Genomic DNA, 16689 nt, shown 5'->3' with positions numbered 1-16689 from the left:
AGGGGAAGTTTGGGGTTTAATTATTCAAGACAGCAATATTTCTTTAATGATTCAAGGAAGCAATATTTCTTTAATGAACTTTTGAAGTGGTTGTAAAAACAATTCATACTTTGACTTTCGAACACTAGGAGGCAGCAGACTGACTGGTTAAATTTCAATTGTTTACGTAATTCTTAGGCTGTGTCAGAAATGGCCCATTCGGTTACAGCTTCATGTCTAGATCAGTATGTCTGCCAATATTGAAGAAAAGGCATACGCGTGTGATTTAGCTGTAGCTGTAGCCACGAAGTCGCCGTTTCGGACATGGCCTTAGCATGCTCACATTTCCAAGAATAATGGATTTACTTGGTGAGTTTGCTGCCACCTAGAGTCCCCCAAACTCTACCGTGCCAGTTAAATAAATGCGCGGACATGCGCATAATGTTGTGATAAAAAAGCACAAACACAGGTTCATTTATTGGTTGAGTTAATGGTCTGAGGTACTTTCGAAAGGAGAAATCTGTTACGAGAAGAATAAATGTTACTGAAATAACAACTTAACTATTAAAACTAGACTTACCTGTTTGATTAGGGGAATCTGTGGTCCCTTCTAGCGTTGGACTGGTAGGCCCTGAAATAGAAAATTACAATCGCTGAGTGTTTTACCAACCATGGTCAACTTAAATGGTGTTTGAAGCTTTGCATGGTGTGGAGAATAAGAGTAACTATAAATATAAATATGAATAGTAAACTTAATAGTAGTATTTAGAAATGTTTGGGGTGTTATAAAACAAATATTGACTGCTTTTACTCGTGCAATGGTTAATACTTTGACTCCCTCGGTGATCCCCGGAGCGTTCTATTTTGCCTCGGCTTCGCCTCGGGAAAATAGAGCGCTCCAAGGATCACCTCGGGAGTCATAGTTTTAACCATAGCACTCGAAGCAGTCAATATTTGTATACTACCAACCTCTCCCCATTACTCGTACCAAGAAAGGTTTTATAAGGATAATTATTTTGAGTAATTACCAATAGTGTCCACTGCCTTTACTGATTCAAGGAAGCAATGTTCCTTTAATGAACTTTTGTAGTGGTTGTAAAAACAATTCATACTTTGATTAATCTTTCAAGGTGAGACTTTTGAACACTAGGTGGCAGCAGACTGACTGGTTAATTTTCAATCGTTTACGTAATTCTTAGGCTGTGTCAGAAATGGCCCATTTGATTACAGCTTCATGTCTAGATCAGTATATCTGCCAATATTGAAGAAAAGGCATACGCGTGTGATTTAGCAGTAGCTGTAGCCACAAAGTCGCTGTTTCGGACACGGCCTTAGCATGCTCACATTTCCAAGAATAATGGATTTACCTGGTGAATTTGCTGCCACCTAGAGTCCCCCAAACTCTACCCAGACATGCCAACCTCTGGGATCACAAAACTGTATTCTGAAACCCCAAACCTGTATTTTGTAGCAAAAACCTGTATTTTTTTTTTAAACACGCGTAGCCACGAAGTCGCCGTTTCGGACATGGCCTTAGCATGCTCACATTTCCAAGAATAATGGATTTACCTGGTGAGTATGCTGCCACCTAGAGTTCCCCAAACTCTACCATGCCAGTTAAATAAATGCGCGGACATGCGCATAATGTTGTGATGAAAAAAGCACAAACACAGGTTCATTTATTGGTTGAGTTAATGGTCTGAGGTACTTTCGAAAGGAGAAATCTGTTACGAGAAGAATAAATGTTACTGAAATAACAACTTAACTAGTAAAACTAGACTTACCCGTTTGATTAGGGGAATCTGTGGTCCCTTCTAGCGTTGGACTGGTAGGCCCTGAAATAGAAAATTACAATCGCTGAGTGTTTTACCAACCATGGTCAACTTAAATGGTGTTTGAAGCTTTGCATGGCGTGGAGAATAAGAGTAACTATAAATATAAATATTATTAGTAAACTTAGTAGGAGTATTAAGAAATGTTTGGGGTGTCATAAAACAAGTATTGACTGCTTTTACTCGTGCAATGGTTAATACTATGACTCCCTCGGTGATCCCCGGAGCGTTCTATTTTGCCTCGGCTTCGCCTCGGGAAAATAGAGCGCTCAGAGGATCACCTCGGGAGTCATAGTTTTAACCATAGCACTCGAAGCAGTCAATATTTGTATACTATCAACCTCTCCCAATTACTTGTAATCAAAAAAGGTTTTATAATGATAATTATTTTGAGTAATTACCAATAGTGTCCACTGCCTTTACTGATTCAAGGAAGCAATGTTTCTTTAAAGAACTTTTGTAGTGGTTGTAAAAACAATTCATACTTTGATTAATCTTTCAAGGTGAGACTTTTGAACACTAGGTGGCAGCAGACTGACTGGTTAAATTTCAATTGTTTACGTAATTCTTAGGCTGTGTCAGAAATGGCCAATTCGGTTACAGCTTCAAGTCTAGATCAGTATGTCTGCCAATATTGAAGAAAAGGCATACGCGTGTGATTTAGCAGTAGCTGTAGCCACAAAGTCGCTGTTTCGTACACTGCCTTAGCATGTTCACATTTCCAAGAATAATGGATTTACCTGGTGAGTTTGCTGCCACCTAGAGTCCCCTAAACTCTCCCATTGAATAAATGCACAGACATGCACATAATGGTGTGATAAAAAAGCACAAACAAAGGTTCATTTATTGGTTGTGTTTATGGTCTGAGGTATTCATGGGAGGAGAAATCTGTTTTGAGAAAAATAAAAACTGAAATAACAACTTAACTAGTAAAACTAGACTTACCTGTTTGATCAGGGGAACCTTTGGTCCCTTCTGGCGTTGGACTATTAGGCCCTGAAATAAACAATTACAATCGCTGAGTGTTTTACCAACCATGGTCAACTTAAGTTAACCAGGAAAACTTTATGCTGGAACAATATCATACGTATCCGAGGACCTTTTTAAGGTTTCAGGACAATCGGTTATAACTATGATTTGATTGTGAAATATCAGGCCTAAAAAAGAACACTTGCAAAACAATCTTTCACATGTTGAAAAGTCACGTTCCCTGTGTGGATTAGATGTCACATGATGGATTCTCCTCCTGAAATCTGCTTATCAACAAAAATTACATGAACAATTCACTTTAAAACATACCAATGGAAGCCTTAGTAAGTAGAACTGATGCAGCATTTTCGTTAGGTGATGTTGCTGGTAAACCTGATGACTGTGGGTCCCCCTTACAAATGTTGTCACTCACGTCCGTACCAGGAGTTGTGATGCAGTTTGTGAACTTCCTGCAGAGGTCTGTGCTGTTGTCTTTTGGCTGGTAGAAGCCATCTCCACAGTTTTGGCAGATCTTCTCAGCGCCATCCTCAGTACCAGCTGCAAAAAGTTTGGGCTCATCACTTTTTTATATAATACCTAAGATCATGTTTTACTAATAATAATAATAACGTTAATAATAATATTGGCTTCTTATATAGTGCTCATATCCGTCACTAAGTGAGGTTCAAGGCACTTCAACAATCAGTATTTCCTGCAAGGTATTGTGGACCTTTTGAAATTAAATTTTCACATAATAGTTTTATTGTAGGATTAAAAAACAATGGAATTGTTCCCAAAACCAAAGGTACACTTTGCTATTAAATATGCCAACGCCTGGTTCTTGATAATTTCAGACTGACATCCCTTTTGTTGGTGGAATGTTTCTTATCTTAAACCCCTAACAAAAACAAAAACAATTATTTTCAATCCCTACAATTTGTTGTACATTTTGCTTTGCACAACACTGCACTGTGCTTTGTGTTTTTGTGATTAGGCTAAGTGTTTTTTTTTTTTTAATCCTGGAAAGTGTTTCGCTATTTTTACAGATTGGCAAATAGGTCCAATGTGAGACAGTGGAAACAGTTAAAGAGGAGTCACAGGTACCACTGTCTTCGGAAAATAAATCTTACAACTTTAGTCATACCTCCAGGTCGGGGTTCGAATCCCTTGTTACATCGAGGTAGCGGATGACATACATCTGCTTCATGGTTAACCAGGTAATAATCTTTAGCACATTTGCATTCCGTATCTCTACTTCCAGTACAAAGATTTTTCTGGAAAAAAAAAAAAAAAACAGCTAATGAAGAATTGTCAAGTTTGTGCAGTTGGCATGGTTGGCAATTTGGGGATGAGAGAAAATGACACATTTTTAAGAAATAAGACATGTAGTTGGATGATCCTGGGTTCAAATCCTGACAAACATTTTTTTTTCTGAAGCTGCTCAGATAGTTCCGTTATCAGACTTCAGCAGGGAAACATCAATCCAAAAAGTCTTAAATTCCCTGCAGACAAAGCTCACTAGTTCTTGTCAGAGCCAACACTTTCACAAAAAATGAGACTTTCACATGATCGCACCCGCAGGAATAAGCCGATTTAAATATTGTCTGCTACAATTACGTGCTTGATCACACGTTACCGCTTAAATTTGAATTCCTCAGACTATGGAGACAGTTGCTATGTCACATGAATAGGGGCAAGCTTTTGCAGAGTTAAGTAAGAGACAGTGAACACCCATACACAATTCTGAATGAATATGTATGGCACAACGGTATGCAGGTTTGCTCATCTGGAGGTTGCTATGCAAAGGCTTGCCCTGAACCATTTGACCTAGCAACTGTCTCTATAGTCTGAGGAATTCAAATGTAAGCAGTACATTGTGACTAAGCAAGTCATTGTACCAGACATTATTCAAATCTAACTCGCCAATGGTTTATTACAAGAAATATTTAATTTCAACAAGGAAACATCAGTTACAGGTATGAAACAACTTACCACAGTCTGTGAGGGGCCAGGGCAGGTCTTGCATGGGAATCCAGATGTACAGAAGTTTGGTTGTGGCATTGTTTGCCCCTCATCAGGCATCAGCTGACGACATCTATCAGTTAAACACGTATGCATAAATACCTCAGACAGCGCGTCACGTGGGGGTGTTTAAACGGTTGAAAATGACCATCTGGAGCTGTTTATAACCGGTTGTTTTCGGATACGTTTAGATGCATACTACGCGCACTAATGCATATTCAAAAACTGTCTCAGTCATAAAAATGCAAGACCAGACAGAGGTCGATGACGTCGGAAAACAGAAAAGTTTGACAGCGTTTCAACCAAAAAGGTATTTATTGAGGAGAATAAAAGAGTAGTGACTCGTTCTTTAACCGCCGTTTAAAACCTTGAAGGGTCGTGGCCGTGCGATAAAGGCCCAATCGCCGAAGGCTCGGGCCTTTATCGCACGGCAACGACCCTGCCAGTTTTATACAGCAGTTTGAGAACTCGTCGCTGTGGTGATTTTACATGTTATTGTAATAGCGCCCTCTCTTGGCAGACTTTGGACAGTTAAAACATGGCTACCTAGTTACAGACATGTAGCAGTTCATGAATAAATATAATCAAAGAATAATCCTTGCCATCCGTGTAATCTCAAAGCAAAACATGGTGTCAGAAGTGAAGATTTCTCCTGTCAAGACAGTATAGCTGAAGATTGATAGAAGGTGAGCCATAAATCAGCCATAAAACTCAAGAATTGCCGATATAAAAAGACATAGAAAAAAAACGTTGTAACGTTTATTGTCGAACTGATCTCATACGTTGGGGGACGGGCTTTGCTCCTCCTGTTGTCTAGCTATTACAGGCTTTATAATAGGGGTATGTACCTGACAGAGATCTATAATACTCATCAATAAAAGGACAATCTTGAACACTAAAATGGCACATCTACCCCATCTATCACAACCTCCGGCATTGGATCTGACTGGCAACCTTGCCGAGAATTGGAAACGGTTCAAGCAGCGATATACATTGTATAATATAGCTTCAGAATTAACTGAGAAAGATGATAAGACTCAGACATCAACTCTCCTTCATATCATAGGGGAGGCAGCCCTCGACATCTACAACACATTTATTTTTGAATCGAAAGATGATAGTATGAAACAAGATGTTGTGCTAAAGAAGTTTGAGGAATACTGCATGCCGAAGCGCAATATCACATTTGAATGCCACAGATTCTTTACCAGAGATCAGCAACCAGGAGAAACCATTGATCAGTATGCTACGGAACTCCGTACCCGCAGTAAATCTTGTGAATTCGGCGAGCTTAAAGATTCGCTAATCAGAGATCGCATCATTTGTGGAATTCCAGAGGATAGCTTAAGAGAGAGACTCTTAAGGGGAGATAACCTCACTCTGGAAAAAGTCATGCAGCTATGCAGAGCAGCAGAAACCACAAAGCTATAAGCAAAAGAGCTAGCGCCATCCGGCAAGCCAGTAGTAGATGCAGTACGAGCAAAAGAGCGAAGATGGAATGGCAAAGGAAATTTCTCCAAAAAGTCTCCACATGCTTCGAATAAGGGTAACAAGACATGTTATCGATGTGCCCAAACACACGAGTATGGTGCATGCCCTGCTCATGGAAAAACGTGCACAAAATGTGGAAAAATAAATCACTTTGCAAAAGCCTGCAAGGGTGCACAAAGCTCTCCGTACAGACAGAAAAATGTACACAACGTCACTGAAACTCCAGAAGATATGGAAGAATTCTTTGTGGATGTGATAGACGGTGATTCAGGCAACGATGAATGGAAACTTCAACTCCATACACATGGTATAAGAGTAAACTACAAGCTAGATACAGGGGCTCAAGCAAATCTCCTTCCTGAAAAGCTGTTTCAACAAATGAAACCACAGCCAAAGCTTCACGCAGCAAAAGTAAAGGCTACAGGATATTCGGGAGTAGACATACCCATCACCGGCAAATGTATGGTGAAAGTGCAACACAAAAGTAAGAACTACTTCATTGCATTTCTAGTCACACCAGGTAATCATCAGCCATTGTTAGGGTTGCAAGCTTGTGAGAAGATGAACCTCATAAAAAGAGTACTAAACATCACTAAAACACCCCTCGAAGTAGAAGATTTTGCAGATGTGTTCACCGGGTTAGGATGCCTACCTGGAACACACCACATCACAACAAGTGAAGATGCCATACCTGTCCAGCATGCATGTAGGAAAGTGCCTTTTCCTCTACAGGGAAAGCTCAAAGAAGAGCTGGACAAAATGGAGCAAATGCAGGTGATCACAAAGATAGACCAACCAACAGATTGGGTGTCGTCACTCTGCGTCGTTGACAAGAAAAACGGCAAGCTCCGAGTGTGTCTGGACCCACGAGATCTAAACCGGGCAATCAAGAGACAGCACTACAAATTGCCATCTCGTGCTGAAATTACAGCACACTTTGCAGGAGCAAAATTCTTCAGTAAACTTGATGCCTCAAGCGGATTTTGGCAAATCAAATTAGATGATGCCAGCTCAGAACTTTGCACGTTCATCACACCGTTTGGAAGGTATCTTTTCCTTCGTCTTCCCTTTTGGCATCAGCAGTGCACCAGAGGTATACCACAAAATCATCCATGATCTCTTTTCTGAAGTGCCAGGGGTCAACACAATGATGGATGATATCATCGTTTGGGGTTCAACTCGCGAAGAGCATGACCAGAATCTCCGACAAGTACTAGAGATAGCAGAGCGTAATAATCTCAAACTGAACCGAGAAAAGTGCGAGTTTGGGGTGAGAAAATTGACCTTCATTGGAGATGTCATCAGCGACCAAGGAGTCTTGCCTGATCCCAAAAAGGTCTCTGCTATCCTCAACATGCAGAAACCCCAAAATAAGAATGATGTACAAAGATTCATGGGGATGATCAACTACATGGGCAAATTCATTCCAGATCTATCTACCAAGTCAGCACCACTACGCAGCTTGCTTGACCAGAAGAATCAATGGATGTGGCTTGAAGCACAGGAAAAGGCGTGGCAAGAACTGAAAGTTATACTGACAACAGCGCCAGTGCTCAGGTTCTATAACCCCAAAAAGCCCATCAAGCTATCAGCTGATGCATCAAAGAATGGGCTCGGTGCAGTTCTACTACAACAGTATGATAATGAATGGGCACCAGTGGCGTATGCATCCAGAGCCATGACAGCGGCCGAGACAAGATACGCCCAAATTGAAAAGGAACTGTTGGCCATAACCTATGCATGTGAACGCTTTCACCAGTACATCTACGGACAACAAATAGAAGTGGAAACTGACCATAAACCACTCATTCCGTTGTTCACTAAACCACTGTGTGATTGTCCATTAAGAGTACAACGCATGCTCATCAGAGTACAACGCTATGACTTGAAAGTGTCTTACACACCGGGTAAATACATGTATACCGCTGACACACTTTCAAGGGCAGTCGATCCTCATGCAGATAAAGACAGCTCCAAAGAGGATGACATTCAAGCCTATGTCAATACTATATTGACCAACATGCCAGTGTCCTCTAACAGGAAGAAAGAAATCGCCCTGGAGACAAAACGCGATGAAACCCTCAAGACACTGAGCACAATCATCAATGAAGGTTGGCCCGAGGTGAAGAGCAAATGTCCAGTTGCAATCAGCGATTACTGGAACGCACGTGATGAACTTTCACAAGCAGACGACATGTTGTTCAAGGGAACTAAAATAATCATCCCAACATCAATGCGCCGAAACATGCTTGAGAAAATCCATGAAGGTCACCTCGGCATTGAGAAATGTAAACGTAGAGCCAGAGAAGTGATGTATTGGCCTCGCATCAACCAAGATGTAGCTGACATGGTAAAAAATTGCAACTCATGTCAAACATACCAGCCAAAGCAGACGGCAGAAACACTCCAGCCGCACCCTACTCCCGACCGCCCATGGCAAAAGGTAGGAGCAGATTTGTTCACACTCAACAGTAAGAACTATATAGTCATTGTAGACTACTTCTCACAATTTGTAGAAATTTGCACATTGACAAGCACAACCAGCGGCACAGTGATTAACAACTTGAAGTCTGTGTTTTCGCGACAGGGAACTCCACATGAAATGTTCACCGACAATGGACCCCAGTTTTCCAGTGCTGAATTCAAACGCTTTTCAGCAGATTGGGACTTCACACACACCACATCGAGTCCCCACTATCCTCAGTCAAATGGATTGGTGGAAAATGCTGTGAAAATTGTCAAGAACATGATCCGCAAAACAGTTAACAGTGGCCAAGACATCTATAGAGCTTTGCAGATTTATCGCAGTACACCACTTGAGTGCGGGAAATCCCCAGCAGAGCTGCTGTACAACAGAAGAATTCGTTCCAATCTTCCCATGGTGGACAGCTTGCTTGGTTTTAAACATCTGGACAGTAAAGCATTCAAGCAAAGAAAGGACGCACAAAAGGAAAAACAAAAGGGTGGATCCCGTGACCTTCCTCTACTTCAAGTAGGAGATACCGTGAGGCTGCTGGATACGACTAAGAATATGTGGTCTCAGGGCGGAGTAGTTACAGCCGCATTGCCAAACCGTTCATATCAAGTAGATACAGGCAATGGCACGAGACGTCGTAATAGGCGGCACTTGAGAGTTGCTTCACAACCGCCACAGCAGTGTGACTTCATCGAGCCATCATCCAAAGAACAGGATTTCGAAACAACCACGACCGCAACAGCAGTTGAGCCGAACAACAACGACATCACTCAACCAACAGCTACTATGACCAGGAGCGGACGAGTTGTTAAGCCACCGATAAGACTTGATCTATAAATCGCGAGACTTGCCAAACCTTACTTACAGTCACAGTTAAACTTAGCGTTAATTAGTTTACAGCGTTCATGAGTTTACAGCGTTAATGAGTTTACAGCATTATCTTCAAGTTCTTAAATTTAAAGTTTTCTTGAGGAAATTTAGTTGTTTTTATAAACACCAGTCTTCGAGAATGAACACTGAACTTTTCCGCATCGTCTTCATAACACTACCGCATCGCGATACGCGTATCAACTGGAATGTGAACTTTGAACTATATACACTGTCAGGACAATAACTTCATATTAGGAACTTCTTTATTTAAAGAAAGGAAGATGTGGTGATTTTACATGTTATTGTAATAGCGCCCTCTCTTGGCAGACTTTGGACAGTTAAAACATGGCTACCTAGTTACAGACATGTAGCAGTTCATGAATAAATATAATCAAAGAATAATCCTTGCCATCCGTGTAATCTCAAATCAAAACAGTCGCTATCCTTTTATTTCCATATTTATATAACAAGATGAGTTTTTTGCCAATCAGGAACACGCTGAGTATTGGTAGGTTGCGACATTGGACTGTAGTCCACACTTCATGTTATAATAAATAATAACAGGATTTATAAAGCACCATTCCATCTAGATCATGGCGCTGTAGCAACAAAGAAAACAAGAGAAAAGTTAAGTTTGTTCTCTAGAGTTTTTGATCGAACATAACCACAAAAAACAGGGACGGACTGGTAGGGCCAGTGTCTTGCAGTCAAGATATTTTTGGTCGAGTATCAAACTGTACAAAAACTCTGCAGGAAATATTATTTTTTTCATCCTAAATAGAAAGTAGATTATCAGATATAGCTGAGCGGTTTAGAGCATCGAAGTCAAGTTCTGGTGGTTTGGGGTCAATTCCCTGTCGTGACACTTATGCCTTGAGCAAGACACCTCACTATAATTGCTTCTCTTTACCCAAGAGTATAAATGGGTAACTGCGAGAGCAGAGGTTTATTTTGTTTTTGAAAAAGTCTTTAGAGCACCATGGCAACCCAGGGCTGTATACTCCATAACTAGGCGGTTCATTCCCTTATCGTCTTTTCCCCAGGGAGCTAATAAAGATTACAGGAATGTTATTGGCCCAACGACCATGGCACTAAAATGTAAAGCGCATTATGACAGTAAAATGTGTTATATAAGAACTAAGTATTGTTTGAAGCTTTGCATGGTGTGGAGAAATAAGAAGAAACTATAAAAAATGTAAACTTGCGGGTACAACCATGTGTAAATCTCTTTTGTGTGTGAGTGTTGGTTTTGAGACCAAACCGGCTCTTCTCAAAGCCAACACTCACACAAATAAGATTTACACATGGTTGTACCCGCAAGTTTACTATTTATTTATAGCTTCTTCTTGAATAAGAACTACTTAGAATGTTATTAACTTCACTTACTCTGTGTATGTCGTTGACGTACAGTGAGACACTAAGACATGTCCTATATCACAGAGGTCACATCTCAAATTAGTACCATTGGAGTAATATAGATAAGTTTTGTCTCCTCCCCCTGCTACCTTTTGCACACAAGGATCTCCCTATAAAAAAATGCAAATGAAAATCAATAATATTCAGTACATTAGATAAGACTTGAATGTAAAATGCACTGTGCTTACAGTGAAAACAAATTAAAATTTAGTCATAGTTCCAGTGAAACAACACAACAACAAAATGCAAACTTTAGATGGTAGCACAACAACTTAAAAACCAATTTTTTTTAAAATTTTTATTGTTCATAAAAAAGAGTGCCTCAAGACCTTCCCTTGCCCACAAAAAAAAGCAAACACAAAATGTGTTGTCACATTAAAATGTAACCATTTGGGATACAGCTTCGGTGAAATGAAAAAATCTTTCATCTGTTGTTATTATACTACATCTATTTGTTTGTTTTTTATACATCAAGATGTAATTCACATCAAGCACACGCCAAAAGGAAACACATTTACTCCACTCTTGAAGGGCTCATCAATTTTCCTCTGTATAAGGGGAAATTCTATGTTGAAAATGCAATTTTGTATTGCAAGCTTGCAGAGGGCACCACGGTAATTGCTTTTGATGCCATGGTTATTTCGAGGCATGTCTACTATTTCATTCAAATTAGACTAATGATAAAAATAAGAATTTGCTTTGCAAATGCTGATTTTGTATTAAGACAGCTACGTAGCCGACATGCAGGCTTACTTCAGAAACGTGACACTAGAGGCTGACAACAAATGCCTTTGTGTCCCTAGTCAATGCCTTTGTGTCCCTAGTCATTGCCTTGGTGTCCCTAGTCATTGCCTTGGTTCTGCTGGGTAAATTGCCCCTATGCCCCTTGTTGTTGCTTTGGTGCTCTTGCCTACATGTACAGTACTGACTCCATGTCATTGGTTTGGTGACCCTGCTATTGCTTCCATGTCCCTATTCATTGCCTTTGTGTCCCTATTCATTGCCTTTGTGTCCCTAGTCATTGCCTTGGTGTCCCTAGTCATTGCCTTGGTGTCCCTTGTCATTGCCTTGGTGTCCCTTGTCATTGCCTTAGTGTCCCTTGTCATTGCCTTAGTGTCCCTAGTCATTGCCTTGGTGTCCCTTGTCATTGCCTTGGTGTCCCTTGTCATTGCCTTAGTGTCCCTTGTCATTGCCTTAGTGTCCCTAGTCATTGCCTTGGTGTCCCTTGTCATTGCCTTGGTTCTGCTGGGTAAATTGCCCCTATGCCCCTTGTTGTTGCTTTGGTGCTCTTGCCTACATGTACAGTACTGACTCCATGTCATTGGTTTGGTGACCCTGCTATTTCTTCCATACCCCTATTCATTGCCTTGGTGCCCCTGTTCATTACTTGCCCTAGTCATTGCCTACATGGCCCCTAGTCATTGCCTTAGTACCCCTTCTAGTCATTGCCTTGGTGCCCCATCTATAGTCAATGCCTTTGTACCTAGTCATTGTCTTAGTGCCCCTACTAGTCATTGCCTTGGTGCCCCTACTATACTCATTGCCCTGGTACCCCTACTAGTCATTGCCTTGGTGCCCCTACTATACTCATTGCCCTGGTACCCCTACTAGTCATTGCCTTGGTGCCCCTACTAGTCATTGCCTTGGTACCCCTACTAGTCATTGCCTTGGTGCCCCTACTATACTCATGGCCTTGGTACCCCTACTAGTCATTGCCTTGGTGCCCCTACTATACTCATTGCCCTGGTACCCCTACTAGTCATTGTCTTAGTGCCCCTACTAGTCATTGCCTTGGTACCCCTACTAGTCATTGCCTTAGTGCCCCTACTAGTCATTGCCTTGGTGCCCCTACTATACTCATAGCCTTGGTACCCCTACTAGTCATTGCCTTGGTGCCCCTACTATAGTCATTGCCCTAGTACCCCTACTAGTCATTGCCTTGGTGCCCCTACTATACTCATTGCCCTGGTACCCCTACTAGTCATTGCCTGTTTATGTAGACTTGTGGCCAAGTCGTTAAATGTCTGCCACGGTGATAGCGCTTCGACTTTATGACAATCTCCCTGCGATTCCCGCGGTCGTCTCATGAGACTGCTGGCCCCGCGAGACTACTGCTGTCACGACTACGGTCCAATTTACTGCTCTCACAACTACGGTCCCATTTAATGGGCAACCAGCAGTTCGTGCGAGAGCAGTGATCTCGCGAGAGCACCACCACAACTCAACTTCCTCACCTCGGCAGACCAAACAACTTGTCCACAAGTCTACTCTTTATGTGAAATGTGGACAATATACAAAAAATTCAAGTGCTACTTGTGATGATACTTTTAATGATTAGTTGTAACAAAAGTTCAAAAGCACTTGTTATCCAATGTTAACTACCAAACAAGTACATCCTCTAAAACCTACAATGAGTTTATGTCAGATGTTTAGTGATACCCGGTTTACTGGGAATACAATTTAGTGTTTAAGGTCAAGTTCAAGCGAGGGACGTAAGTCGACCGTTGGTTGATTTTGCCATGAACCCGTGATGTAATGAATGCTGAGTTACCATGGAACATTGACAAGTGGTTGATAAATGGTCGCTGTTCGAACTTGCCCTTAGATTGTGGGGTGATTTTTAGGTAGGAAATGTGTGCGGTGTTTTGACATTGTGGGGGCAAACCCCGCAATCGCACACAAATTTGCTTAACATGAAACTTCTTCCTTTTTATAAAAACAGGATTACAACCAAATTTCGATGTTTCTTTTTCAGGATAAGCAAACAGCTGAATGCCAGTAACAAGCAATATGTATGCAACAAATTAAAATTTGGTTGGTCATCTTGTTTTTATCAAGGAAGAAATTTCATGCTTGAAGTACATTTTTGTGCTTACAGGCTTTATGAAATTGGGCCCTGGTTTTTTCACAGCTTACAGAGAGATATTTATTACATGATGTTACCACACACCTCATGCTTAGCACAATGCACAGGCATAGCATCCACATAGCATCAAGGATTTTAAACCAAAAGATGGAGGGGTTGGATTGATGCCACAGAAATAACGAGCTACACAAAGTGTTAGGGTTACGAAAAAAACCAAAAACAATATTGATTTAACAAAAATTCAGTTTGTTTATTCATAGAGAAAGGGAAGGTAAAACCAGGGCAATTAAAACAAGTAGTAATAAAATCAGACTAATGAATCAAAGAACCAACATGCCACAGCAGATGCAGTTATAAAAGTGCAACAAAGAACTGAATTAATGTATACCTACCAAAACGTTGATTGTTGCCATTGACACTTTGGCTAAATTGAAATCAATATTAAACTCTTTTAGGTTAAATGTATATAAAAAGCAAACTTGTGTTTAGATTTTGTGTCGTCTTTAAAGCCATTGGACCCTTTCGGTTCAGAAAAAAAAATAAAAGTTCACAGATTTACAAATAACTTACAGGGTTTACAGAAGGCAATGGTGAAAGACTTCTCTTGAAATATTATTCCATGAAATGCTTTACTTTTTGAGAAAACAGCAAAACAATATAAATTCTCGTTAACGAGAATTACGGATTTATTTTAAACACATGTCATGACACGGCGAAACGCACGGAAACAAGGGTGGGTTTTTCCGTTGTTTTCTCCCGACTCCGATGACCGATTGAGCCTAAATTTTCACAGGTTTGTTATTTGATATAGAAGTTGTGGTACACAAAGTGTGGGCCTTGGACAACACTGTTTACCGAAAGGGTCCAATGGCTTTAAAAGGCACTGGACACTATTGGTAATAACTCAAAATAATTGTTTTAAGCATAAAAAACTTACTTGGTAACAAGCAATGGAGAACTACTGATAGTATAATACATTGTGAGAAACGGCTCCCCCTGAAGTAATGTAGTTTTCGAGAAAGTATTAATTTTCCACTAAAATATTTAAGTTTGATTTTGAGACGTCAGAATTAGATTTTGATGTCCTGGGCAGGCCAGCCCAGCACCGCCCACCAGGGCTACAACACTGAACCTTTTTTTGGTTCAAAGTCGATGGATTTGATTTTAAATACTTACATTTGGTCCTTCAATATACTTGGGCGTGTTTGACCTTGGTTCCCTTGATTTATCATCCTCGCAACCAGATGCTGGTTGAAAGCACACGAAAAGTAGCATGCTGCCTGCAACCATCTATATTATTTGGAGTGGAACTTATTTAGAGCAAAAGAAAATTTATATTCTAAAATTTATATTACAAGAGTTAGTTTATATTCCATTGAGTGGCGGGAACCCTTTCAAAGTTACGCACACAAGCCCAAAGAATTTGCTATTCAGAAATTCTCTAGTTGCAATAATGTAACCCTCCTCTCCCGACGGTAGAGGAGGGTTACGTTAACGCAACCACAATTGGTGTAGTACATATAGTTGTGATAGTCGCAACCCTTCATCCTCTTGCAAGGCACAGAGGATGGGATGGTCACGATCACACAGTTAGTGGTGTAGATGAAGTTGCGATAATCATAACCCTCCATTCTCCCGACAGGATCGTCTAGCTACCTCCATGGATTAAGTGTTACTGTTTACAACTATCGCAAATCCTACATGTCCTACGAAACAAGTGAAGTAGTAGTTACCCCGGTATTGTAGAATTTGTTGAGATTATTTATTCTCCATGGTTTTGCGAGACCGATAATGTCAAAATTTGAAAAAAAGGAGTACAGCGCCCCAGTAACTTGGTCTAGGTCTAGGCTACTTCTAGAACTTTGTTTCGTTCCGCTATCTATCATCTCTCTGTTGTTACGGGAGAAGATAGCGGAACGAAACCTCATACTTCATATAGGTCTAGGAATTGCTAGGCCTAGCCCTAGCATCAATCGGCTTTAAGACTGTAGTAAAAGTAAGCATTTTGTAAATAATCATAAAATGACCACTTGTGGGGAAAGTTTCCCTACCCTGCCACCATTTTGGTATTTTTTATGAATCTTAAACTAGGCTAGAGATGCGACTACGAGACAAGTATATCATGAGTGAAGAAGCTTCCCTTTTAAACGCGACCGTTTGGCCAAAGAAAGAATTAGAACGAAGGAAATAAAGATATATAAAGTTTACCATTACAATCAACAATCAGCCTCTGCTTCGCCCATTTTGTTTTTTTTGGTGGCTGCTTAGGTTATGCGGGCATCCATAGAGTGTGGCCTGTGGGAGCCAACATGATGGCCAACACCAAAAAAATATTTAAACATCACACATTCCTGATTAAAATAACAAATTCCTGATGAATTAATAATTTATTCACTTACCAAATACGCTACAAATACTGTGTTTACTATAAATACGCTCGATGAGTTGTCAAAATGGAATGCCATATCTTTTATTTTAATGGAAATTTGAGAGAACAAAATTTAGCTTCGTCGTCGTCTCTTGATCGTGGTTTTTGTACAACCATGGAGGTGGAATTCTACATGTAGTTCTTTGCATGGTTGCCAGCGCACACATAGTACATAGGAGCGCGTTTAAACAGTAGATGGGCCGGGTACCACTACCATAGTATCGATTATGCGCAGTACCTACCAAGCAAAAGGTACAGATTCGATTGCGACACTTTAAATGGGGGAATTCCCCGCCGCTGTTTCGATGATGACGCCATCATTTATTCAATAACTTTGTTT

The 16689-nt window shown here is 40.6% G+C and overlaps 2 protein-coding genes across 2 annotated transcripts; one reads left to right on the top strand and one right to left on the bottom strand.

Annotated features, from left to right (window-relative positions):
* Window positions 1-173: 173 nt before the first annotated feature.
* On the bottom strand, window positions 174-4841 carry LOC117302672 (tumor necrosis factor receptor superfamily member 1B-like). The gene is made up of 7 exons (XM_033786655.1): window positions 4773-4841; window positions 3925-4054; window positions 3111-3338; window positions 2757-2807; window positions 1764-1814; window positions 560-610; window positions 174-178 (listed from the first exon to the last, which is right to left on the bottom strand). Exons 1-7 carry the CDS (start codon window positions 4839-4841, stop codon window positions 174-176), a joined length of 585 nt encoding a protein of 194 aa, XP_033642546.1.
* Window positions 4842-7440: 2599 nt separating this feature from the next.
* On the top strand, window positions 7441-9606 carry LOC117302671 (uncharacterized protein K02A2.6-like). The gene has a single exon (XM_033786654.1). It carries the CDS (start codon window positions 7441-7443, stop codon window positions 9604-9606), a length of 2166 nt encoding a protein of 721 aa, XP_033642545.1.
* Window positions 9607-16689: the final 7083 nt, after the last annotated feature.

Source organism: Asterias rubens, chromosome 18 (assembly GCF_902459465.1).
Source record: "Asterias rubens chromosome 18, eAstRub1.3, whole genome shotgun sequence".
Lineage (NCBI taxonomy): Eukaryota > Metazoa > Echinodermata > Asteroidea > Forcipulatida > Asteriidae > Asterias > Asterias rubens.
This window is presented reverse-complemented; position numbering and strand designations above follow the sequence as displayed.